This window comes from Haliotis rufescens, unplaced genomic scaffold (genome assembly GCF_023055435.1).
Source record: "Haliotis rufescens isolate VD_foot unplaced genomic scaffold, xgHalRufe1.0.p SCAF_55, whole genome shotgun sequence".
Classification (NCBI taxonomy): Eukaryota; Metazoa; Mollusca; class Gastropoda; order Lepetellida; family Haliotidae; genus Haliotis; species Haliotis rufescens.
This window is the reverse complement of record NW_025964279.1, coordinates 1,170,806-1,197,109: the sequence shown is the minus strand read 5'-3', so window position 1 is coordinate 1,197,109 and position 26,304 is coordinate 1,170,806. Positions and strand designations below refer to the sequence as shown.

General features: G+C 46.1%; 2 protein-coding genes across 2 annotated transcripts; both read left to right on the top strand.

The window, feature by feature from the left end:
• The first annotated feature begins 7,865 nt into the window (after nucleotides 1–7,865).
• On the top strand, nucleotides 7,866–10,860 carry LOC124130012. The gene is made up of 4 exons (XM_046493344.2): nucleotides 7,866–7,963; nucleotides 9,278–9,364; nucleotides 10,026–10,381; nucleotides 10,790–10,860. The coding sequence occupies exons 1-3, from the start codon at nucleotides 7,906–7,908 to the stop codon at nucleotides 10,343–10,345; spliced, it is 465 nt and encodes a 154-aa protein (XP_046349300.2). The 5' UTR covers nucleotides 7,866–7,905; the 3' UTR covers nucleotides 10,346–10,381; nucleotides 10,790–10,860.
• A 6,316-nt stretch (nucleotides 10,861–17,176) lies between these two features.
• Nucleotides 17,177–24,332, top strand: LOC124144945. The gene is made up of 3 exons (XM_046514566.2): nucleotides 17,177–17,323; nucleotides 23,196–23,321; nucleotides 23,825–24,332. The coding sequence occupies exons 1-3, from the start codon at nucleotides 17,230–17,232 to the stop codon at nucleotides 24,124–24,126; spliced, it is 522 nt and encodes a 173-aa protein (XP_046370522.2). The 5' UTR covers nucleotides 17,177–17,229; the 3' UTR covers nucleotides 24,127–24,332.
• The last annotated feature ends 1,972 nt before the right edge of the window (nucleotides 24,333–26,304 follow it).

Genomic DNA, 26,304 nt, shown 5'->3' with positions numbered 1-26,304 from the left:
CACTTTCAGTATATACCGCCTCACTATCAGTATATACCACCTCCCTATCAGTATATACCGCCTCACTTTCAGTATATACCACCTCACTATCAGTTTATATAGTTTATTATCTCAATAACGTTGAAGACGATGAAACTGCAACAGACTACGTAACGGAACATCGCTCTCAGGATATCCCGATATATAATGGGACGTTCACAATAAGAGTCTAAAAAATAAAAATAAATAACGCTTGGAATAAAGTACCTATGCCATGATGATAAACGCAGGGCACACATTCAGTGTAACTCAGGAAAGAAAATTGGGTAATGAAAATCCATACGAAACACACGTAAAATAATAATTGAACTCGGTAAACATACGGAAACTTTTAGGGCCATATGTTTTTGGGTTGTTGTTTTTCTTGAAATTTCAATATACATACTAAGATGAAATTTCAAGATAATCATCTTAAAATTTCAAGATAATAACTTGATATTTCAACTTAGTGTCTTGAAATTTCAAGATAGTATCTTGGAATTTCAACTTAGTATCTTGCAATTTCAAGATAGTATCGAAAAAAATATAAAAACAAATACCCCTAAAAGGCTTCCGTATAAAAAGCATTGTCAGCATGAAAAAAGTCATGACTAATGACGTCACATTTTTTATGCACGGTCATTGTGCCTCACATATACATACTGCCGGGGGGGATTTCGGGGATTTCGGCGTCACGATAGAACACTTTACCCACAATGGCCTTTCATCTCCTCGTCTTGATCTTGAAGTTCCACCCACGGTGCCCGGATGAGCAATGTGATCAATAGTCAGAGAATGAACTGACCTCGGTCATTCCTGTGTCACTCTTTGGTGGCCACCCCCGCCTCTCCATTTACCAGGTTAGATTTATTTTGAATATATTATAATAAACATCATGGATCCATTTGTTTCAACAGGCAAGTGACGAGAATATGGGAAGGGTGGCTCAATGATCAAGTATATGGTAAGGGTGGCAGAATGAACAAGTTTGTGGGGAGGGTGGCAGAATGGACAAGTATGTGGCAAGGTGGCAGAATGGACAAGTAAGTGGGAAGGGTGGCAGAATGGAGAAGTATGTGGGAAGGGTGGCAGAATGGACAAGTATGTGGGAAGGGTGGCAGAATGGACAAGTAATTGGGAAGGTGGCAGAATGGACAAGTATGTGGGAAGGGTGGCAGAATGGACAAGTATGTGGGAAGGTGGCAGAATGGACAAGTTTGTGGGAAGGGTGGCAGAATGGACAAGTTTGTGGGAAGGGTGGCAGAATGGACAAGTATGTGGGAAGGGTGGCTGAATGGACAAGTATGTGGAAAGGGTGGCAGAATGAACAAGTATGTGAGAAGGGTGGCAGAATGGACAAGTATGTGGCAAGGGTGGCAGAATGAACAAGTATGTGGGAAGGGTGGCAGAATGGACAAGTTTGTGGCAAGGGTGGCAGAATGGACAAGTATGTGGGAAGGGTGGCAGAATGGACAAGTATGTGGCAAGGGTGGCAGAATGAACAAGTCTGTGGGGAGGGTGGCAGAATGGACAAGCATGAGGGAAGGTGGCAGAATGGACAAGTATGTGGCAAGGGTGGCAGAATGGACAAGTATGTGGGAAGATGGCAGAATGGACAAGTCTGTGGGAAGGGTGGCAGAATGAACAAGTATGTGGCAAGGGTGGCAGAATGGATAAGTATGTGGGAAGGGTGGCAGAATGGACAAGTATGTGGCAAGGTGGCTGAATGGACAAGTATGTGGGAAGGTGGCAGAATGGACAAGTATGTGGGAAGGGTGGCAGAATGAACAAGTATGTGGGAAGGGTGGCAGAATGGACAAGTATGTGGCAAGGGTGGCAGAATGAACAAGTATGTGGGAAGGGTGGCAGAATGGACAAGTTTGTGGCAAGGGTGGCAGAATGGACAAGTTTGTGGGAAGGGTGGCAGAATGAACAAGTATGTGGGAGGGGTGGCAGAATGAACAAGTATGTGGGAAGGGTGGCAGAATGGACAAGTTTGTGGCAAGGGTGGCAGAATGGACAAGTATGTGGGAAGGGTGGCAGAATGGACAAGTATGTGGCAAGGGTGGCAGAATGAACAAGTCTGTGGGGAGGGTGGCAGAATGGACAAGCATGAGGGAAGGTGGCAGAATGGACAAGTATGTGGCAAGGGTGGCAGAATGGACAAGTATGTGGGAAGATGGCAGAATGGACAAGTCTGTGGGAAGGGTGGCAGAATGAACAAGTATGTGGCAAGGGTGGCAGAATGAACAAGTATGTGGGAAGGGTGGCAGAATGGACAAGTATGTGGCAAGGTGGCTGAATGGACAAGTATGTGGGAAGGTGGCAGAATGGACAAGTATGTGGGAAGGGTGGCAGAATGAACAAGTATGTGGGAAGGGTGGCAGAATGGACAAGTATGTGGCAAGGGTGGCAGAATGAACAAGTATGTGGGAAGGGTGGCAGAATGGACAAGTTTGTGGCAAGGGTGGCAGAATGGACAAGTTTGTGGGAAGGGTGGCAGAATGAACAAGTATGTGGGAGGGGTGGCAGAATGGACAAGTTTGTGGGAAGGGTGGCATAATGGACAAGTGTGTGGGAAGGGTGGCAGAATGGACAAGTATGTGGGAAGGGTGGCAGAATGGACAAGTATGTGGGAAGGTGGCTGAATGGACAAGTATGTGGGAAGGGTGGCAGAATGGACAAGTTTGTGGCAAGGGTGGCAGAATGGACAAGTATGTGGGAAGTTGGCTGAATGTAGAAAAATGTGGGAAGGTGGCAGAATGGAGAAGTATGTGGCAAGGGTGGCAGAATGGACAAGTATGTGGGAAGGGTGGCAGAATGGAGAAGTATGTGGGAAGGGTGGCAGAATGGACAAGTATGTGGCAAGGTGGCAGAATGGACAAGTATGTGGCAAGGTGGCAGAATGAACAAGTATGTGGGAAGGGTGGCAGAATGGACAAGTATGTGGCAAGGGTGGCTGAATGGACAAGTATGTGGCAAGGGTGGCTGAATGGACAAGTATGTGGCAAGGGTGGCAGAATGGACAAGTTTGTGGCAAGGGTGGCAGAATGGAGAAGTTTGTGGCAAGGGTGGCAGAGTGGACAAGTATGTGGCAAGGGTGGCAGAATGGACAAGTCTGTGGGAAGGGTGGCAGAATGAACAAGTATGTGGGAAGGGTGGCAGAATGGAGAAGTATGTGGGAAGGGTGGCAGAATGGACAAGTTTGTGGCAAGGGTGGCAGAATGGACAAGTATGTGGCAAGGGTGGCAGAATGGACAAGTATGTGGGAAGGTGGCTGAATGGAGAAAAATGTGGGAAGGTGGCAGAATGGACAAGTATGTGGGGATGGTGGCTGAATGGACAAGTATGTGGCAAGGTGGCTGAAAGGACAAGTTTGTGGCAAGGTGGCAGAATGGACAAGTATGTGGCAAGGGTGGCAGAATGGACAAGTTTGTGGCAAGGTGGCAGAATGGACAAGTATGTGGGAAGGTGGCAGAATGGATTTTAAGTATGTGGCAAGGTGGCTAAATGGACAAGTATGTGGCAAGGGTGGCAGAATGGACAAGTATGTGGGAAGGTGGCTGAATGGACAAGTATGTGGGAAGGGTGGCTGAATGGATAAGTATGTAGCAAGGTGGCAGAATGGACAAGTATGTGGGAAGGTGGCAGAATGGACAAGTATGTGGCAAGGGTGGCAGAATGGACAAGTATGTGGGAAGGTGGCAGAATGGACAAGTCTGTGGCAAGGGTGGCTAAATGGACAAGTCTGTGGCAAGGGTGGCAGAATGGACAAGTATGTGGCAAGGGTGGCAGAATGGACAAGTATGTGGGAAGGTGGCAGAATGGACAAGTCTGTGGCAAGGATGGCTGAATGGACAAGTATGTGGGAGGGGTGGCTGAATGGACAAGTATGTGGCAAGGTGGCAGAATGGACAAGTAAGTGGGAAGGGTGGCATAATGGACAAGTATGTGGGAAGGGTGGCAGAATGGACAAGTATGTGGGAAGGGTGGCTGAATGGACAAGTATGTGGCAAGGTGGCAGAATGGACAAGTATGTGGCAAGGGTGGCAGAATGAACAAGTATGTGGGAAGGGTGGCAGAATGGAGAAGTATGTGGGAAGGGTGGCAGAATGGACAAGTTTGTGGCAAGGGTGGCTGAATGAACAAGTATGTCGGAAGGGTGGCTGAATGGAGAAGTATGTGGCAAGAGTGGCAGAATGGACAAGTATGTGGCAAGGGTGGCAGAATGGACAAGTATGTGGCAAGGGCGGCAGAATCGAGAAGTATGTTGGGATGGTGGCTGAATGGACAAGTATGTTGCAAGGTGGCTGAATGGACAAGTTTCTGGCAAGGTGGCAGAATGGACAAGTATGTGGCAAGGGTGGCAGAATGGACAAGTATATGGCAAGGGTGGCAGAATGGACAAGTATGTGGCAAGGGTGGCAGAATGGACAAGTATGTGGGAAGGTGGCAGAATGGACAAGTCTGTGGCAAGGGTGGCTAAATGGACAAGTCTGTGGCAAGGGTGGCAGAATGGACAAGTATGTGGCAAGGGTGGCAGAATGGACAAGTATGTGGGAAGGTGGCAGAATGGACAAGTCTGTGGCAAGGGTGGCTGAATGGACAAGTATGTGGGAGGGGTGGCTGAATGGACAAGTTTGTGGCAAGGTGGCAGAATGGACAAGTAAGTGGGAAGGGTGGCAGAATGGACAAGTATGTGGCAAGGGTGGCAGAATGGACAAATATGTGGGAAGGGTGGCAGAATGGACAAGTATGTGGCAAGGTGGCAGAATGGACAAGTATGTGGCAAGGGTGGCAGAATGAACAAGTATGTGGGAAGGGTGGCAGAATGGAGAAGTATGTGGGAAGGGTGGCAGAATGGACAAGTTTGTGGCAAGGGTGGCTGAATGGACAAGTATGTCGGAAGGGTGGCTGAATGGAGAAGTATGTGGCAAGAGTGGCAGAATGGACAAGTATGTGGCAAGGGTGGCAGAATGGACAAGTATGTGGGAAGGGCGGCAGAATGGAGAAGTATGTTGGGATGGTGGCTGAATGGACAAGTATGTGGCAAGGTGGCTGAATGGACAAGTTTCTGGCAAGGTGGCAGAATCGAAAAGTATGTGGCAAGGGTGGCAGAATGGACAAGTATATGGCAAGGGTGGCAGAATGGACAAGTATGTGGGAAGGGTGGCAGAATGAACAAGTATGTGGGAAGGGTGGCAGAATGGACAAGTATGTGGGAAGATGGCAGAATGGACAAGTCTGTGGGAAGGGTGGCAGAATGAACAAGTATGTGGCAAGGGTGGCAGAATGAACAAGTATGTGGGAAGGGTGGCAGAATGGACAAGTATGTGGCAAGGTGGCTGAATGGACAAGTATGTGGGAAGGTGGCAGAATGGACAAGTATGTGGGAAGGGTCGCAGAATGGACAAGTTTGTGGCAAGGTGGCAGAATGGACAAGTATGTGGGAAGGGTGGCAGAATGGACAAGTATGTGGCAAGGGTGGCTGAATGGACAGGTATGTGGGAAGGGTGGCAGAATGGACAAGTATATGGGAAGGGTGGCAGAATGGACAAGTAGGTGGGAGGGGTGGCTGAATGGACAAGTATGTGGCAAGGGTGGCAGAATCAACAAGTATGTGGGAAGTATGGTAGAATGGACTAGTATGTGGGAGGGGTGGCAGAATCCACAAGTATGTGGCAAGGGTGGCAGAATGGACAAGTATGTGGCAAGGGTGGCAGAATGGATAAGTATGTGGGAAGGTGGCAGAATGGACATGTATGTGGCAAGGGTGGCAGAATGGACAAGTATGTGGGAAGGTGGCAGAATGGATAGGTATGTGGGAAGGGTGGCAGAATGGACAAGTATGTGGCAAGGGTGGCAGAATGGATAAGTATGTGGCAGGGTGGCGGAATGGAAAAACAACAATTCCGAAAATTATTTTCGAATAAATATTTTGCTTACAAAATCAAATTCCCGGATCAGACTATCGAAGGAATACTGATGCAGTCGATGTATACACAAAATGGAATGTTGTTTGAACTGCCTATGACATGGCATCTGGCATTGCATGTGCTTTCGCATAACGACAGAAATGAATGAAATAACCGTGTGAAAGATTGCAAAAGAATGAGCAGGAAAATGCGAACAATAGAAGAAGGGTGAACAGGGGAGAGTAGCAGCAGAACCCACAAGAGTATCGAAAGACATTTGGGAAGGTTGAAAGAAGAATGGGCAATATATACTATTCAAAAGATGTTAAGAAATCCCGTTTCTTTCATATTACAATAGTTAAAATGACATGCCATGTTCGCGAAAAGGTAAGCATTTCCTGCCCCACCTGTGTCATTGATGCGTGAACCCGTGAAGACCCAGGGTAGAATAGGTCTTCATCAACCCATGCTTGCCATAAACGGCGACTATGCTTGTCGTAAGAGGCGAATAACGGGATCGGGTGGTCAGGCACGCTGACTTGGTTGATGCATGTCATCGTATCCAAATCGCGTGGATCGATGCTCATGATGTCGAGCACTGGATTGTCTGGTCCAGACTAGATTATTTACAGACCGCTGTCATATAGCTTGAATATTGCTGAGTGCGGCGTAAAACAACAAACAAACACTGATGCGTGAAATTTGGAAATGCCCTTGACATGTACCATACAACTTTTTCAAAGCAAAGCACGGGCATAGGAGGTAACAAACAGTTGGGTGGGTCGAGGCAAAAGTTTCCGATTTGGGAAACATGGCATGCAGTTTCTCATAACGTCAAAGCATAAGATATATTTGTTTGTATGCACAAATGATTAAAGACTTCAAACAGATCGAAACCATGATAAGTCCTCGTGAGAAAGACGCATGTCCTGAAAGTGCTATTTGATTTAAAGGCGCCTGTATGCGTCTACAATAATATGTTTGGCTTTAATTTTTTTTTTTAAAGTAGACCCCGCGTTTTGAGGGACCGTCCCAAAAGTTGGTTCACGTAATATTAAAGATATTGATATTAGGGTGAGGCATATACTACTGTTTAAATTCTTGCGAGTAGTATCTGTACGTCGAAGGTTCGAATCCCAGGATGTTTATCCCCCACCCCACCCCAATAATTTGAGTAGCAATACTGATTTATTAATTTACATGAAACACCAGCACTAGACTATCTTAAAGGGAATGAATTAATAAATGAATCCAACTCAAGTCTAGAATGTTTTGGCAAGTCTAGTTTACCTCATCTCTAGGAAATGAAACACTGCTCTATTTGGATTTGATTTTATATTTTGTAGATACATATTTTTGGGACTGATCGATTAATCAAAAAACAGGTTCGAAGATTTTTTTTACCAAAACAGCCAATCAAATCGCTGTTTACTTGCGCCAGGTCACCACAGTTCAAGTTTCTGGCCAGGGGATAAGAAATTGTCTGTATGCAGCCCATCTGGGGCGTCCGCACGAACGTCATGCGACGTCTTGCACGTTGCTATATAAGTGCAATAATCTTGGACGCGACGTTAAACCCATTAGACCTCGTCTGTCCCATCACACGACACCTCTTTGTATTTCTGTAATCTTCTGATGTATTCGAATATCCCCTAACTTGTTTTCAGAGCATATTGTTCAAAGAGGAAGCTCTTAATTATTCCCAACAAGGTCATACTTAAATCAAATTATAAAACAAAATTAAAAATAACTTTAAAAAAAAATATTTAAAAAATAAGGAAGGTATCAGTGAATGAAACATATAGGAACAATGAAACAAACATGAAATTACACAATAGACAGAATACTTTTGAAATGCTCTTGTTCGTTGCCATATAATTTCAATCTCAAGTAAATCACGTGATATCTGCGTTGTATCACATATAAAGTCCACAGACGACACCAGCCTTTCAGACACGCGTCAGATTTCAACATGGATTGTCGTCACTGTTTGTTTCTGCTCTTTGTGTGCGCAGTGGTCTACACCCAAGGTATGTCTTGTTGAGAATGACTCGATGACCTTCAAAATTTTGTCTGAGTGAGTGAGTTTAATGCTGCTTTAAACAGTATTCCAGTTATATCACGGCTTGTCAGTTTGATGGGCATAAAGGTCCGACGTGATGCAGGTCAGACGTTTACCACTTTTGTGAAACCCACAAGGCTGAGTAAGTATGGTTTTACGCCGCTTTTAGCAATATTCCAGCAATATCACGGCGGGGGACACCAGAAATGGCCTTCACACATTGTACCCATGTCTGGAATCGAACCCGGGCCTTCGTCGTGACGAGCGAATGCTTTAACCTATAGGCTACCCGAGTGCCCCGAAACCCACAAGAACTGATACATCAGGGTGAAGCGGAATTTCAAGTTAGGGTCGCAACTGTGGACATCATTTATGATTTCACTTATATGTGACTTTGGTCCTATCAGATCGCGAGTCACAGTCGGTCCGCCTTTGGCTTGACTTGGTCCCCCTATCTTATCGTACGAGGCAACTGAATGGATGGGGCTGTCAGACCTGAGCCGCGTTACACAAAGCCATCTTCGCGCTACGGTGATCGTAATTCCCAACTTTAACACTGGCTTACGATAGTCGTAGCGCTAAGATCGCTTTGTGGAACGGCGCCCTGGTGCCTCAGATGAATCGGAATGTTGCAATGAGTTTATTTTCAAGATTTTTTAACAGCAATTGGTCAGCAATATACGCACCTAATAACACAACTTTTTACTTATTTTCATGCCGTTCAAGGAAACGTTCATACTCATTGAAATCAGATCTGTAAATCCGATACGATGTCACTCTGCGTGAAGAACGCGTCTGGCGAACCCAGAGCCAAGTTTGACCGCCAAATCAATAGGAAATGGGGGATCATGGGCGCATCAGATGTCAGTTTTCCTAAATCTCGATTCGGAAATTTTGATGTTAACAATAGATAATGCGAACTGAACACACATGTTCCTTAGATGGTAGTCATTTGGGACGTAATGCTGCCATCAGAACAAGGTGTATACAACGAGGAAATGACGCGGATTCTGTATCGACATTCGGAACTGTTCGTTTACGAGATACAGAAATCAGATTTCCTGTTCTGAATGGTTCGCCAACTCGAACAGGGAAGATAAATGTATCGACGCTGATGGACAGTTCACCTGACGCGACCTTCTTTGAGGGTGTCCCCAGACCGGCAGGCAGAACGGTATCGTATCGGAGAGAAAGGGGTGATGTTAATGATATTGAAGCAGCGTTGACAATTCCACACTGAAATTCAATTGATTCAGTCTGACATTAACTCCTGTTTACCTAGGTTCTCAAGGTATTACACGCCAGCACCAACTGTTGATGACGCAGCTTCAGAAGATGGATGAGAAGTTGGACCTTCTTGTTGACACGGGTATTCATCGTCGATATATTTACACAGAAATAGAGTGAGTGAGTGAGTTGGGTTTAACGCCGCTTTTAACAGTATTCCAGTCATATCACGGCGTGTCAGCTTAATGTGGGAGGAAAGCCCGAAGTGATGAAGGTCTCAGACGTTTACCACTTCGGTGAAACCCACGAGCACGGGTATGGTGCTGACAAACCTAGAAACATAATCGGGGCGAACCGGGATTCGAACCCACAATCATAGGTTTCTGGCGTGCTAAGGGACGCAACTCTGCACAGCGAATCGCGGCGCCTTCGACGACTGGGCCACCCGTGGCCCCAGAGAAATAGAGAGAGAAAAAGAGAGAGAGAGAGAGAGAGAGAGAGAGAGAGAGAGAGAGAGTTGCAAAATGAGCCGTGAAATTGCAAAGTACGTTAGACAAGAAACACGTATCATTTTATGTACATTGCGCATGTGCAACCGGAAGGGCAGACCACATCTACCCTTTTGGCAAACACCCGGTGTCAGTACAACATTTGAACGCCCAACGGAATCTGTTTCGGCGGATAATCGAGATAATGGTTATTCTCTGGCGTTTTATGTTAAGGCAAACCGTGAACTAAACTTGTATGAATCAATTTATGGAAAATTAACAAAGACATTATTATAACTGCGAATGAATTTTCAGTGAAGGATTTCAAGTCTGACTTGAAACAAAATGGCAAAGGGAACCCACAAAACCAAACGGAGAAATCGGACGAACCAGTGGCTTATGAGGGGGAATATGATGAAGAGGAATATGACGAAGAAGACGAGTCTGATGAAGAAAAGCCAGACATTCCAACAGAATCTAATGAATGGGGAACGAGTAATGCGGGCGCCATTGCAATTGCTGAGGAAAAGAAAAAGCAAGAACTACAAAAAAAGAAAACTCAAGAGTTCCTGAATAGGTTCTTGGGTGGATCCCCCCGGAATGGTGAAGGCAACAGGGGTCTGCTCTTCGGGTAGCCGAAAGGTCATCAGAATAAAGCCTGACCTAGTCAGGTAATGATGGTGATATTCTTCTTCTCGGTGGGGGCACGGATGTAGTATAGTCTCGAGCAAAGGCAAGCTAAGTGCTGTTCGTCACTTAGGCGTTCCAGAAAGCTCTAGCCGTGGGCTCGAATGCCGCTTCGACCTGATTGTGTTTTTAGGTTTGTCAAAACCTTGTCGATGTTCGTGGGTTTCACTAAAGTGGTAAACGTCCGAGACCTGCATCACTTCGGGCTTCCCTCCCACAATAAGCTGACAGGCCGTGATAAAACTGAAATATTGTTCAAATCGGCGCAAATCCCAACTCACTCATGTTAAAAAATGGACGGATTGATCGTAGCCTGGGTCGGGATTAAATCAATATTAACTACACATTTTTCCTGTGTTTTTCACACTGACCTTATTTATTCCTACTTTCAGAAAACACCAAAAGGACGTCTCCAGAGAAACACTGTCTGTACCGATAAGTCAATAAACAAATGATGCAATGAGTTGTCTGATTTAAAAAAAGTGATGTTATTTAGGTGAGGTGAGGTGAAATGGGGTTTAACGTCGCCTCCAAGATTATTGCACTTATATAGCGACGTGCATGCACGTGTGTGTGTGGCTGCTTGTACTAGTCCGGATTGATGCCGATTTATAGTGCTAGCTCACTGAGATACCATGCCGCAGTTTAACATGAATACCCCACTCAGACACAGTATACTGACTCCGAGCCGACCAGTCCTTGTTTTAGCTCCTTAATGCCGAGCGCCAGACAGGGTAACAACAAGTACCATTTTTTAACGTCTTTTGGTATGACGCGGCCAGGGATCGAACCCCGGACCTTCCGCTCTCCGGGCGGACGCTCTACCACTAGACCACGGAGGCGGTCTTGATGTTATTTAGACTCCGGCTATCACGAACCCTAATGGACTTTAAAATGAATACGAATCATTTAGTCAACAAACCCTGCCCGTGCATTATAATTGTGTACTCAACGAATATTTGTACAGGGGTGTACTGCGAACGGTTCCTTTGCCATTATCACCCATGGATGAAGCGAACTCTAAAGAATGTAAAACAGATTGATAATCTCAAAAATCGTTTTGTGCTCGCAGTTACGTGTGTAGTCTCTGTACGAAGGGTTGGGTTGGTTATAACTTGCATGTCGCTGTATCGAACTTCGTTATAAGCGGAGTCCGCGGAATAACAAGTCTTATATACACAATTAACAATTATGTGAAAGCAGAGTCGATGAGGTGAGTAAGTTGGGGTGAACGCTGCTTTTAACAATATTCAAGTTAAATTTGCGGCGTGTCAGCTTAATGTGGGAGAAAAGACCGAAGTGTACAGGTCTCAGCCGTTAGCATTTTGGCGAAACCCACGAGCACGGGTATGTTGCTGACAAACCCAGAAACATAATCGGGGCGAGCGGGGATTCAAACTCACAATCATAGGTTTCTGGTGTGCCCAAGGGACGCAACTCTGCACAACCAACGAATTGTGGCAATTGAGACAGCCGGGCAACCCTTGCGCCCTGTTACGACGTAAATTGTAATAAAAAGGTAAATTGTAATACTTGCAGCAAATTGTAATATTTTTGACGTAAATTGTAATAACAACGTAAATTGTAATAAAATTTGACATAAATTGTAATACGCAAATTGTAATAAAAATTGACGTAAATTGTAATAATCTCAACTTGCGGTAAAATGTAATAACTTTTTACGTAAATTGTAATAACCTTACTACCGTAGTGTCCAAGACGCCAATTGACTAGAAATGACCTTTGTCAGTTGAGCTATAGGCTTTATCGTACAATCGTCATTAAGGGGTGGTATCAACATCGATAAATTTAAATGACTGAAAGATCCATCCTCGGGTTCAAAATTATGGGTTACACAACCGTATATTTGACAAATAACTTAATTGTGACATATTGTTCATTACTCTTATAAGGCTATTCAAGATGTTTTTTGCATGACTTGCTTCAACAGTACGTTGACCAGTTCGACACGACTGAACGAGTGATGACGAAGGGTACAAACACAGGCTAGTCAACCAGTGTGTCGATTTGCAGTGGAAACTCTATACGAGTTGATAAGGAGTACATGATCCTTTTCTTGAAACAAACGAGGGAATTTAATCATTTTTATACAATTCATTTTATTTTGACGAAGAATTCAGTGAGTGAGTGAGTGAGTGAGTGAGTCAGTGAGTGAGTCAGTCAGTCAGTCAGTCAGTCAGTCAGTCAGTCAGTCAGTCAGTCAGTCAGTCCCCGACTAGCTCCTCGACGGGGAAAATACACCAGGTCAAAACAAGGTTCATGATCAGGCAAATTTGGATTTCAACAAATTGGTAAACGTCTAAGACCTGCATCGTTAGACTTTCCTCCATCATCAAGCTGACCCGCGGTGGCATTCCTTAAACACTGTTCAAAGCGGCATAAAACCCAACACACTCACTAACACAAGATCTAGTGAAATGGATTCTTGCCCACATCATGTACGTCAATCTATAGAAACAGGTTCAAATTTATCGTTAGTCTATTAGGAACTAAGAAGTAGAAAATTTGTGACCCTTTGACCATGTATATTGAATGCCAACCAATCATAAATCAGTGAAACTTCTCAGGAATATTTGACTGAGTGGGTGAGTGAGTTGGGTTTAACGCCGCTTTTAACAGTATTCCAGTTATATCACGGCGTGTCAGCTTAATGTGGGAGGAAAGCCCGAAGTGATGCAGGTCTTCGACGTTTACCACTTCGGTGAAACCCACGAACACGAGTATGGTGCTGACAAACCTAGAAACATAATCGAGGCGAACCGGGATTCGAACCCACAATCATAGGTTTCTGGCGTACCCAAGGGACGCAACTCTGCACAGCTAATCGCGGCGCCTTAGACGACTGGGCCACCCGTGCCCCCCTCAGGAATCTGTTAAAGCAGTCGGGACGACGAATTGACGAAAAACAATTGAGGCCGTTGTAACAGTGGCGGTCAAAGTCAAACCAGCATAAATACGTATCTACAGGAAACTACGGTTATAACGAACTCAAAGGGACCACTTATTCTAGTTCGTAATAACCGTAGTTCGTTATAGGCACATATACAGCATATATGCAACAAATGGCCGGGACTAAAATATAAGTTCGTTATATCGGTCAGTTCGTTATGAGCGTGTTCGTTATAAACGTAGTTTACTGTACAATCAAACTAAACGCTACTTCCTTAAGTGGTACGTCATAGGCAGAGAGTGAGTATGGTTTTACGCCGCTTTTAGCAATATTCCAGCAATATCACGGCGGGGGACACCAGAAATGGGCTTAACACATTGTGCCCATGTCGGGAATCGAACCCGGGTCTTCGGCGTGACGAGCGAACGCTTTAACCACTAGGCTACCCGACCGCCCTACACGCATTGATTTCCCACGTGACTACACTATGTCAAGCCAAATCTTGTCACCAGAGGGGGCACGGGTAGCCCAATCGTCTAAAGCGCCACAATTCGCTGTGCAGAGTTGTGTCCATTGGGCACGCCAGAAACCTATGATTGTGGGTTCGCAACTCGTTTCGACCCAATTATGTTTCTAGGTTTGTCAGCACCATACCCGTGCTCGTGAGTTTCACGAAAGTGGTAAACGTCGGAGATCTGCATGACTTCGGTCTTTGCTCCCACATTACGCTGGAATACTGTTAAAAGCTCACTCACTCACTTGTCCCTCCATATCTTGCTGTCCTGGCAAATTATACTTTATCAACGATAGGGGTTATTTTTCAGGGTGGGTATAAACCGTTTTATCCATTTCACAACGGGGACATAAAAAATACGATTGGCGGAAATCGAACCCCTCATGTGTGGAATAAATCCCACCTCCGTGTCGGGATGGGGTATCCATGTTTAACTGTAACATTGTATCTTAGTTGGCTAGCACTATAATACCCACATTAGTGAGAACTTACAGATATTATTCTACCAAATTATTATTGTGTCTATTCAAACCAGCCAAAACTGAAAATGCTATTCTCCAGCTCAAATCCGTTCTTACATGACAGCTTAGGTAAATATATCTTCTTATCACTTAAGACGTAATAGAGGTGAGGTGAAATTGGGTTTAACGTCGCGTCCAAGATTATTGCACTTATAGAGCGACGTGCATGCACGTGTGTGTGTGTGTGTGTGTGTGTGTGTGTGTGGCTGCTTGTACTAGTCCGGACTGATGCCGATTTATAGAGCTAGCCCACTGAGATACCATGCCGCAGTTGAACATGAATACCCCACTCAGACACAATATACTGACTCCGAGCCGACCAGTCCTTGTTTTAGCCCCTTAATGCCGGGCGCCAGACAGGGTAACAACAAGTACCATCTTTTAACGTCTTTTGGTATGACGCGGCCGGGGATCGAACCCCGGACCTTCTGCTCTCCGGGCGGACGCCCTACCACTAGACCACGGAGGCGGACAAGACGTATTAGATGTTTTAAATATGTTATTGAGTATCCGAAGTAGAAATACAGTTGTCACGGAGCTGTGCTCCAAAGACCAGTGTGTAATTAAACAAGAATCAAGTCACAATGAAAGCGTAGTTATAGGTTCATAGGTTTATTACCATCAGCTAATTGTATCAATAGGCGATAAAACAAAGAATCAAAAACCCTATCTGCACTGACAATGATCACTGATTAATTAAGTCAGAGCAAATACACAAGCTGATTAGCTTAGCAACTGAATAACAGTAACAAAATGAGAGCAGCTGAAACAACACTTTGACAAGATATTGGCAACATGCATAGACAGCCAAATAAGTGGGCTGCGACCAATTTACACCGGAGTTAATTAACTCAACACTCTAATGAGTGAATAACCTTGCCTGGATTAAATAGCGGGAAATAAACACAGACGGTCTATCCCTAAAATAAGTCTCTAGGAAATAGAATAGGCGAAAGACGCATGAATAGCAAACTTGTCTTATAGAAAGGAAATTCTAAGCTTCCCAAGAATAAAGGTTCTTGACCTAAGGAGTATCAAGACTCACTAAAAATGAAAAAGGTACTTGACAAAAAGAGTAACTTGACTCCCAAAAGTACAAAACTTAACTAGACAATCGCGGGAAGGTTGGTTATTCACGGATTACTAGAGTATGAAAAACCCTAGCAAATAAGCTTATCTCAGTACATCTAGAGTAAGTTGAGGCCTAACGTCGCCTGGAGATGAAGACACCTGACTTTGACAGGGTTTTTTTTATACGTGTGCGCGGACGTCGGAGAGGCCAACCTTTCCTGGTCAGCGGTGGGAATGCAAAAGCATGGAGCATTTCGCCAAGTGTGTTTCTTAACATGGGGAAAACCCGAATAGATGTTAGTACCAGCATAAAGCGCTGAATATAAGCTATCACACGTACCACTAAAGATTTACAACCAGATCTGTATTAATGTGGCAAATATGACCATATGTGAGACATATCTACAAAAACGCGATAATCCGGCTAATGTATGAAAAAAATATGTATGTCACAAAAAACATTTTCAACACATGAATAAGGTAGCAAAGATATATAAAATAACAAATATTAAATCAATACATGAGAAAAGTGTGCGATTAGATCGCTGGAGAAAAAAATATAGCCGTCACTTGTTCTCTTACAATGAAATGGAAAGGCACTGAACAACGATGACCGCCGGACTTTGCCGAATGGTGACGGAAACCGGACAATTAAAGGAGAGGGGAGCTGTGTGGTCACTAGACCGTGCCTAGACTGGTTTATCGACCCGGTGACAGCTGTCTGGTACTGTATATATTGTGAGTGAGTGAGTTGGGTTTAACGCTGCTTTTGACAGCATTCCAGTTATGTGTCATTCCAGGCGTGTCAGCTTAATGTGGGAGGAAAGCTCGAAGTGATGCAGGTCTCAGACGTTTACCACTTCGGTGAAACCAACGAGCACGGGTATGGTGCTGACAAACCTAGAAACATAATCGGGGCGAACCGGGATTCGAACCCACAATCATAGGTTTCTAAATTGCCCAAGGGACGCAACTTAGACGACGCCTTAGACGACTGGGCCACCCGTTCCCCTGGTACTGTATATATGACAGAGAGCGTCAACAGTACTACACAGGTGTTATTTTATACGTATGTCAGTATATACTTGTATAATGGGCCGATGGCCTCATTACTGAATAAATAAAACAAACAAATTGTGTGTCATTGTTCCCAGATGATGTGGGTCGATACTAATGCTTTTTGTCTCTGGTTAACCTGGTCCTGGATATTTACAAAAGCCATGATGTAAGTGGAATATTGTTGATTGCGACTTTCAGTACAATATTCACTCACTCACCTATCAGCGTATGCAGCCTCGTCCCTGATACGACAAAGGTAGACTTAAACATCTAACTATCTGCATCCCTAGACAATATTGATGCAACACCAAAACTGCTTTCTTGAAAGTCAAGAGTTCTTTCGTATTCGCTTCTTCCACCATCATGAAATTCAGAATTTTGTTCCGTTTTCAAAAAATCCCAGATGACCCACTTGTCGCCCGCATACTTTCTAATCAAGTTGGGGCCGTGTTGAACTGTCACTAGACATGCAAGATGTGTTTGTGTGTTTTATGTCGTTATTACTAATTTCGGATTGTCACATAAAAACCTTGACCAAAAACCTTATAATGACATGAATCACGAAATTATTTTGTTTCATCTATTCGGCGAAAAAGTGAGTTTTTCAGTGGTTGATAATCAATAGCTATTGACACGAAAGCTCTCTGGGGTTCAGTATATAAGGGAGTGGCACAAAGGAGTGAGATTACCCTCCTCAGTTCTGGGTATATTTACAAGGTCGTGACATACCAACAGCCCTACTCAGACAGCGTGGCCATGAATACCATGAGGTTCCTGGCAGCAGTTGCTCTTGTACTGGCCTGGTCCAACATGGCGGAGTCCATGTTCGGCCGGCATCGGAGTTCCCAGGGTGAGTTTTAGGATATTTGAACAAAAATGAAGGAAACTTTCGTCATTTATATTTAAGAAGTGTTATACTTGCGCTAGGGTCCCATAAACCATCAGGCAAATATCGAGCACGCTGTTCTCCCGTGGGTGTGGTCCCGTGGCCTCAATCCCGATATACAGCTCGCTCAGAGTGGCGCGGTATGACAGGCCTGGAGAAGACTGTACTAGGGATCCACTCTTGATGTACTAGGGATTCACTCTGGCTGGGATCACAGGGGGCAACATGCTTGATGTACTAGGGGTCCACTCTTGATGTACTAGGGATTCACTCTGGCTGGGATCACACAGGCAACAAGCTTGTTGTATTAGGGATCCACTCTGCCTGGGATCACACGGGGCAACAAGCTTGTTGTACGAGGGATTCACTCTGGCTGGGATCACAGGGGGCAACATGCTTGATGTACTAGGGGTCCACTCTTGATGTACTAGGGATTCACTCTGGCTGGGATCACACAGGCAACAAGCTTGTTGTATTAGGGATCCACTCTGCCTGGGATCACACGGGGCAACATGCTTGATGTACTAGGGATTCATTCTGGCTGGGATCACACGGAGCAACAAACTTCACATACTAGGGATTCACTCTGGCTGGGATAACACGGGACAACATGCTTGATGTACTAGGGATTCACTCTGGCTGGGATCACACGGGGCAACAAGCTTGTTGTATAAGGGATCTACTCTGGCTGGGATCACTCGAGGCAACATGCTTGATGTATTAGGGATCCACTCTGGCTGGGATCACACGGGGCAACAAGCTTGTTGTATTAGGGATCTACTCTGGCTGGGATCACTCGGGGCAACAAGCTTGGTGTATCGGGGATCCACTCTGCCTGGGATCACACGGGACAACACGGGGCAACATGCTTGATGTACGAGGGATTCACTCTGGCTGGGATCACACGGGACAACAAACTTCACATACTAGGGATCCACTCTGGCTGGGATCACACGGGGCAAAAAGCTCGTTGTATTAGGGATTCACTCTGTCTGGGATCACACGGGACAACACGGGGCAACAAGCTTGGTGTATTAGGGATCCACTCTGGCTGGAATCACACGGGACAACACGGGGCAACAAGCTTGGTGTATTAGGGATTCACTCGGTCTGGGATCACACGGGGCAACAAGCTTCACATACTAGGGATCCACTCTGGCTGGGATCACACGGGGCAACATGCTTGATGTACTAGGGATCCACTCTGTCTGGGATCACACGGGACAACAAGCTTCACATACTAGGGATCCACTCTGGCTGGGATCACACGGGGCAACATGCTTGATGTATTAGGGATCCACTCTGGCTGGGATCACACGGGGCAACATGCTTGATGTACGAGGGATTCACTCTGGCTGGGATCACACGGGGCAACATGCTTGATGTACGAGGGATTCACTCTGGCTGGGATCACACGGGACAACAAACTTCACATACTAGGGATCCACTCTGGCTGGGATCACACGGGGCAACAAGCTTGATGTATTAGGGATCCACTCTGGCTGGGATCACACGGGGCAACAAGCTTGTTGTATTAGGGATCCACTCTGGCTGGGATCACTCGGGGCAACAAGCTTGGTGTATCGGGGATCCACTCTGCCTGGGATCACACGGGACAACACGGGGCAACATGCTTGATGTACGAGGGATTCACTCTGGCTGGGATCACACGGGACAACAAGCTTGTTGTATTAGGGATCTACTCTGGCTGGGATCACTCGGGGCAACATGCTTGATGTACTAGGGATCCACTCTGGCTGGGATCACACGGGGCAACATGCTTGATGTATTAGGGATCCGCTCTGGCTGGGATCACTCGGGGCAACATGCTTGATGTACTAGGGATCCACTCTGGCTGGGATCACACGGGGCAACATGCTTGATGTACTAGGGATCCACTCTGGCTGGGATCACACGGGGCAATAAGCTTGTTGTATTAGGGATCCACTCTGGCTGGGATCACTCGGGGCAACATGCTTGATGTACTAGGGATCCACTCTGGCTGGGATCACACGGGGCAACATGCTTGATGTATTAGGGATCCACTCTGGCTGGGATCACTCGGGGCAACATGCTTGATGTACTAGGGATCCACTCTGGCTGGGATCACTCGGGGCAACATGCTTGATGTACTAGGGATCCACTCTGGCTGGGATCACACGGGGCAACATGCTTGATGTACTAGGGATCCACTCTAGCTGGGATCACTCGGGGCAACATGCTTGATGTACTAGGGATCCACTCTGGCTGGGATCACTCGAGGCAACATGCTTGATGTACTAGGGATCCACTCTGGCTGGGATCACTCGGGGCAACAAGCTTGATGTATTAGGGATCCGCTCTGGCTGGGATCACACGGGGCAACAAGCTTGATGTACAAGGGATCCACTCTGGCTGGGATCACACGGGGCAACAAGCTTGTTGTATTAGGGATCTACTCTGGCTGGGATCACTCGGGGCAACAAGCTTGGTGTATCGGGGATCCACTCTGCCTGGGATCACACGGGACAACACGGGGCAACAAGCTTGATGTACGAGGGATTCACTCTGGCTGGGATCACACGGGACAACAAACTTCACATACTAGGGATCCACTCTGGCTGGGATCACACGGGGCAAAAAGCTTGGTGTATTAGGGATCCACTCTGGCTGGGATCACACGGGGCAACAAACTAGGTGTATTAGGGATTCACTCTGGCTGGGATCACACGGGGCAATAAGCTTGTTGTATTAGGGATTCACTCTGGCTGGGATCACACGGGACAACACGGGGCAACAAGCTTGGTGTATCAGGGATTCACTCTGGCTGGGATCACACGGGACAACACGGGGCAACAAGCTTGTTGTACTAGGGATTCACTCTGGCTGGGATCACACGGGACAACACGGGGCAACCAGCTTGATGTACAAGGGATCCACACTGGCTGGGATCACACGGGGCAACAAGCTCGTTGTATTAGGGATTCACTCTGGCTGGGATCACAAGGGGCAACAAGCTTGATGTACTAGGGATCCACTCTGGCTGGGATCACACGGGACAACACGGGGCAACAAGCTTGATGTACTAGGGATCCACACTGGCAGGGATCACACGGGGCAACAAGCTCGTTGTATTAGGGATTCACTCTGGCTGGGATCACACGGGGCAACAAGCTTGATGTACAAGGGATCCACACTGGCTGGGATCACACAGGGCAACAAGCTCGTTGTATTAGGGATTCACTCTGGCTGGGATCACAAGGGGCAACAAGCTTGATGTACTAGGGATCCACTCTGGCTGGGATCACACGGGGCAACACGGGGCAACCAGCTTGATGTACAAGGGATTCACTCTGGCTGGGATCACACGGGACAACACGGGGCAACAAGCTTGGTGTATTAGGGATTCACTCTGGCTGGGATCACACGGGGCAACAAGCTTGATGTACAAGGGATTCACTCTGGCTGGGATCACAGGGGATCACACGGGGCAACAAGCTTGATGTACAAGGGATCCACACTGGCTGGGATCACACGGGACAACACGGGGCAACAAGCTTGTTGTACTAGGGATTCACTCTGGCTGGGATCACACGGGACAACACGGGGCAACCAGCTTGATGTACAAGGGATCCACACTGGCTGGGATCACACGGGGCAACAAGCTCGTTGTATTAGGGATTCACTCTGGCTGGGATCACAAGGGGCAACAAGCTTGATGTACTAGGGATCCACTCTGGCTGGGATCACACGGGACAACACGGGGCAACAAGCTTGATGTACTAGGGATCCACACTGGCAGGGATCACACGGGGCAACAAGCTCGTTGTATTAGGGATTCACTCTGGCTGGGATCACACGGGGCAACAAGCTTGATGTACAAGGGATTCACTCTGGCTGGGATCACACGGGGCAACAAGCTTGATGTACAAGGGATCCACACTGGCTGGGATCACACGGGACAACACGGGGCAACAAGCTTGTTGTACTAGGGATTCACTCTGGCTGGGATCACACGGGACAACACGGGGCAACAAGCTTGTTGTACTAGGGATTCACTCTGGCTGGGATCACACGGGACAACACGGGGCAACAAGCTTGGTGTATTAGGGATTCACTCTGGCTGGGATCACACGGGGCAACAAGCTTGATGTACTAGGGATCCACACTGGCAGGGATCACACGGGGCAACAAGCTCGTTGTATTAGGGATTCACTCTGGCTGGGATCACACGGGGCAACAAGCTTGATGTACAAGGGATTCACTCTGGCTGGGATCACACGGGGCAACAAGCTTGATGTACAAGGGATCCACACTGGCTGGGATCACACGGGACAACACGGGGCAACAAGCTTGTTGTACTAGGGATTCACTCTGGCTGGGATCACACGGGACAACACGGGGCAACCAGCTTGATGTACAAGGGATCCACACTGGCTGGGATCACACAGGGCAACAAGCTCGTTGTATTAGGGATTCACTCTGGCTGGGATCACAAGGGGCAACAAGCTTGATGTACTAGGGATCCACTCTGGCTGGGATCACACGGGGCAACACGGGGCAACCAGCTTGATGTACAAGGGATTCACTCTGGCTGGGATCACACGGGACAACACGGGGCAACAAGCTTGGTGTATTAGGGATTCACTCTGGCTGGGATCACACGGGGCAACAAGCTTGATGTACAAGGGATTCACTCTGGCTGGGATCACAGGGGATCACACGGGGCAACAAGCTTGATGTACAAGGGATCCACACTGGCTGGGATCACACGGGACAACACGGGGCAACAAGCTTGTTGTACTAGGGATTCACTCTGGCTGGGATCACACGGGACAACACGGGGCAACCAGCTTGATGTACAAGGGATCCACACTGGCTGGGATCACACGGGGCAACAAGCTCGTTGTATTAGGGATTCACTCTGGCTGGGATCACAAGGGGCAACAAGCTTGATGTACTAGGGATCCACTCTGGCTGGGATCACACGGGACAACACGGGGCAACAAGCTTGATGTACTAGGGATCCACACTGGCAGGGATCACACGGGGCAACAAGCTCGTTGTATTAGGGATTCACTCTGGCTGGGATCACACGGGGCAACAAGCTTGATGTACAAGGGATTCACTCTGGCTGGGATCACACGGGGCAACAAGCTTGATGTACAAGGGATCCACACTGGCTGGGATCACACGGGACAACACGGGGCAACAAGCTTGTTGTACTAGGGATTCACTCTGGCTGGGATCACACGGGACAACACGGGGCAACAAGCTTGTTGTACTAGGGATTCACTCTGGCTGGGATCACACGGGACAACACGGGGCAACAAGCTTGGTGTATTAGGGATTCACTCTGGCTGGGATCACACGGGGCAACACGGGGCAACAAGCATGTTGTATTAGGGATTCACTCTGGCTGGGATCACACGGGACAACACGGGGCAACCAGCTTGATGTATTAGGGATTCACTCTGGCTGGGATCACACGGGGAAACAAGCTTGGTGTATCGGGGATCCACTCTGTCTGGGATCACACGGGACAACACGGGGCAACATGCTTGATGTACGAGGGATTCCCTCTGGCTGGGATCACACGGGGCAACAAGCTTGGTGTACAAGACATCCACTTTTTTTATTTGTTCCAAACCTAATGGAACTGAAAGAAAATTACCTCTGGTCTTACCAAAAGAATTATTTTTTTCGGCTCCTCAGTTTATCATAAACAGACCGAAACAGACAGACCGAAAATGCATCCTGTCTCAAAGAAAAATGCCAGGCCATCCGTAGAATATTTAATGGTGTGTCCTCTATCATCGAAACAAGCTTCTCTAATCAATCAGTTATCACCTTTCAGATTCACGGTCACGGTCACATTCAAGGTCACAGTACTCATCTCAACAATCACGTCCCTCGTTTCATATTACAAAATCCGGAATTGAAAGAGCGCTACGGCACTTACAAGGCGAGATGAACAAAGGAAGTAAGCACACACAGTTAATCCATTTTGGGTTATTTCTTAATTGATTCAGTTGGATGTGCTGTACTTTACAAATACATCATCTTATGATGATTTTATTATAAACATTTATAGAGGATATTTTATGTGTCGAGTGAAATATCATGATTCTCTCATCGAGTGACGGGGGTTGGGGGCGAGATATTTGCACGCGTGGCGTAGCCACGTGTGAAAATATCTCCTTTTCCCATGTCACGAGATGAGAGAAACATGATATTTCACGAGACATATGAAATATCCTATTTATTTTATACCTTTTGTGTAAATGTCTACCGGAAAATTAATTATTTCATAAGCAGTGAATAAAGAAAATAACGAAGCATCTTCCTCAATTATCCAGTGTATAAAACGCTGGATATTCGAAGATGTGAGTGAACGAGTAAATACTCTTTAGAAAGCTTTCAGCTTGAGGTCAAGATTCAACATTTGTGGCGTTAAACAACAAACAATATATTTTGTTGATTCAGTGGATGTTTTGAGAACTAAACTCGTTCCGGGGGCGCCGACATCAAACACGAACTATGGTGATGGGTCACAGTCTCCCCAAAGTAACAATCGGCAACCTGACAGGCAGCGACAACGGCAGCAGCGACAACCACAGCAAGAAGAACCTTCAGAAGCGAATGGGTGGCTGTTTGGCAGTCAGGAAGGAGGTGAAACTCCAAACGCTCCCCCGCCTGTGCAACAACCGAATCACCGAAACACCCATTCGAGTTCGCCAATGTCCGGCTCGCTCATGTCCATGTTTGGCTTAAACGTCCGGAAATAATTCTAGGGAAGACTCCACGTCCAAATACACTGGAAGGAGTCTAAATAACGTTGTATTCCCTCTTGTTTGTACACTTCGGCTGGCATTGTATTTTATTGATTGGTTGCAAATAGTTAAAGGGGAAGTGTACACGCAAAAGTTACTTTCTTTCTTTTTCTAAACAAAACGCAATTTTAGAATTAGTTAGTATCTGTGTTTGAAAATATACACTCATTTTTTCACAGTGAAAGTAGGAAGCTCACAATAGTGTGAAAATGATATGCCGTTATGAGGCCTTCGTTTTTCGAGCTAAACAGGCCTGAGTTAACCCCCTTAGATTATGACGTAATTGGTGCCAATTCAACTGGGTCCTTGTCTATTCTCAACGCAAAAGATATCAAGTACCGGTTTGCGGTAAAACAACATGGCCTACGACACACTCCGGCGCAGTGGTGACTCAGCATAACACTATGCTAGCTGGCATCTGAGACGCAAGAATCACACACATATCAATTGGCACAATGACGTCATATTGCAAGAGGCATAAGCCATGGTGTTTTTGTTATGGAAATAGAACACTTGGTAAATGTGAAAAATATAAATAGCTTTAATGCGAAAAATATGTTGATTAATTGTGATATTTTTATATTTTTGTCTATGACACTTCTAGGTTAACACTTTTAAAGTGGAAATAGTACAAGAAAAATAGGTTAATTTCCGTGTGAACTTGCCCTTGAACTCTTAAAGCACCGTGTTGTGGGAGCTTGAAATTCTACACGTATGGTGGATTTAGGCAGTGGTCTTAAAACAGGGAGAAACAGAGATTAAAATGATGGACATTCTTATTTAGCTTATTTAGCAGGCACCAAAAATGGGAAACGCGAATACATGTTTGAAATACTTGTGACGGGTAAAAACTCTTTAATCCAGAAAGATGCAGCCAGTGTATTGACGACAGGTCTCAACATATGATTGCAACACTTACTTTGTTATCGCTTTCCAAGGTCAAGGTCAAGGTCATGACTATGACAAATAAAATATGCAATTGACTTAAATATTGTTGTTGTTTTTATCAATGTTTACAATACAGCTGTATTTGAATAGTGTATATATGAAGAATAGTACTGAAAACAGGGTAGGTTCCACAAAGTGATCTTAGCGTTATGACTGTCGTAAGTCTATGTTAACGTATGGGAGCTAGGAACGTCTCGGCGCTGAGGCCGGTTTATAGATCGCCTGGTATCTCCATACCCCGTGCCCCTTGCTTGTGTAAGTGTTGACTGATGGAGGCAGTGTGTGACATACCCTGACGGCGTTGATCGTTGTTCGTGTGTGTTTGTTGTTTAACGCCGAACTCAGCAATATTCCAGCTATATGACGGTGGTCTGTAAATAATCAAGTCTGGACCAGACAATACAGTGATTGATATCATGAGCATCGATCCACGCAATTGGGATCGATAACATGCATCAACCAAGTCAGCGAGCCTGAACACCCGATCCCTTTAGTCGCCTCTTTCGACCAGCATAGTCGTCTCTTACGACAAGCATGGGTTGCTGAAGACCTATTCTACCCCGGATCTTCACGGGTCGTGTTGTTCATGATAACAATCACTGGTTTGCTAGGTCCAGACTCGATTATTCACATGCCGCTGTAATCAAGCTGGGACATTGTTGTCAGCGGCGTAAGATGATATCTACTCTCTGTGTGCCGGGGTACACTTTGTGCAGTTTATGTGATGTTTTTAAAATTAAAATTTTGACATGTCACGGGAAGCATGCGAATTTGGTTCAACGCCAGTTATGTCAGTAATATCATGACGTGTCAGCTTGATGTGTGAGAGAAGCGCGAAGCAATCCAGAGAGAGGTATCTTTATGATATTCTTACATACAATAGATCGCTCTGAGGAACAGGAACCTATGGATTTATTGAGTCGGGGGTGGGTGGGTATAGGGTGGGGTGGTTCAACTCTTTGAATTCACGGATAGCTCTCGTGTTCCTTCTTCCTGAGTTTGTGCACTGTACATTTGTCCATGAGACACGTAAATCCTCCAGAAAAAGAGCAAATCTCATAAAATCTATGTTCAACTTAGGTTTAGCCGACTTTCGATTGGACTAAAACAGTTAAGATTTGATTTGGTTGGTTTGTTGTTTTACGCCGCATTCAGCAATATTCCAGCTATATGACGGTGGTCTGT

What these genes read in the sequence shown, in the direction of transcription:
- LOC124144945 (XM_046514566.2), top strand. Translation starts at nt 17,230, where the DNA reads ATGAATACCATGAGGTTCCTGGCAGCAGTTGCTCTTGTACTGGCCTGG. An exon ending in CCGGCATCGGAGTTCCCAGG is followed by an intron (nt 17,324 to 23,195) that starts GTGAGTTTTAGG and finishes ATCACCTTTCAG; the next exon opens with ATTCACGGTCACGGTCACAT. An exon ending in AGGCGAGATGAACAAAGGAA is followed by an intron (nt 23,322 to 23,824) that starts GTAAGCACACAC and finishes TTGTTGATTCAG; the next exon opens with TGGATGTTTTGAGAACTAAA.
- LOC124130012 (XM_046493344.2), top strand. Translation starts at nt 7,906, where the DNA reads ATGGATTGTCGTCACTGTTTGTTTCTGCTCTTTGTGTGCGCAGTGGTC. An exon ending in CGCAGTGGTCTACACCCAAG is followed by an intron (nt 7,964 to 9,277) that starts GTATGTCTTGTT and finishes CTGTTTACCTAG; the next exon opens with GTTCTCAAGGTATTACACGC. An exon ending in GGACCTTCTTGTTGACACGG is followed by an intron (nt 9,365 to 10,025) that starts GTATTCATCGTC and finishes ATGAATTTTCAG; the next exon opens with TGAAGGATTTCAAGTCTGAC.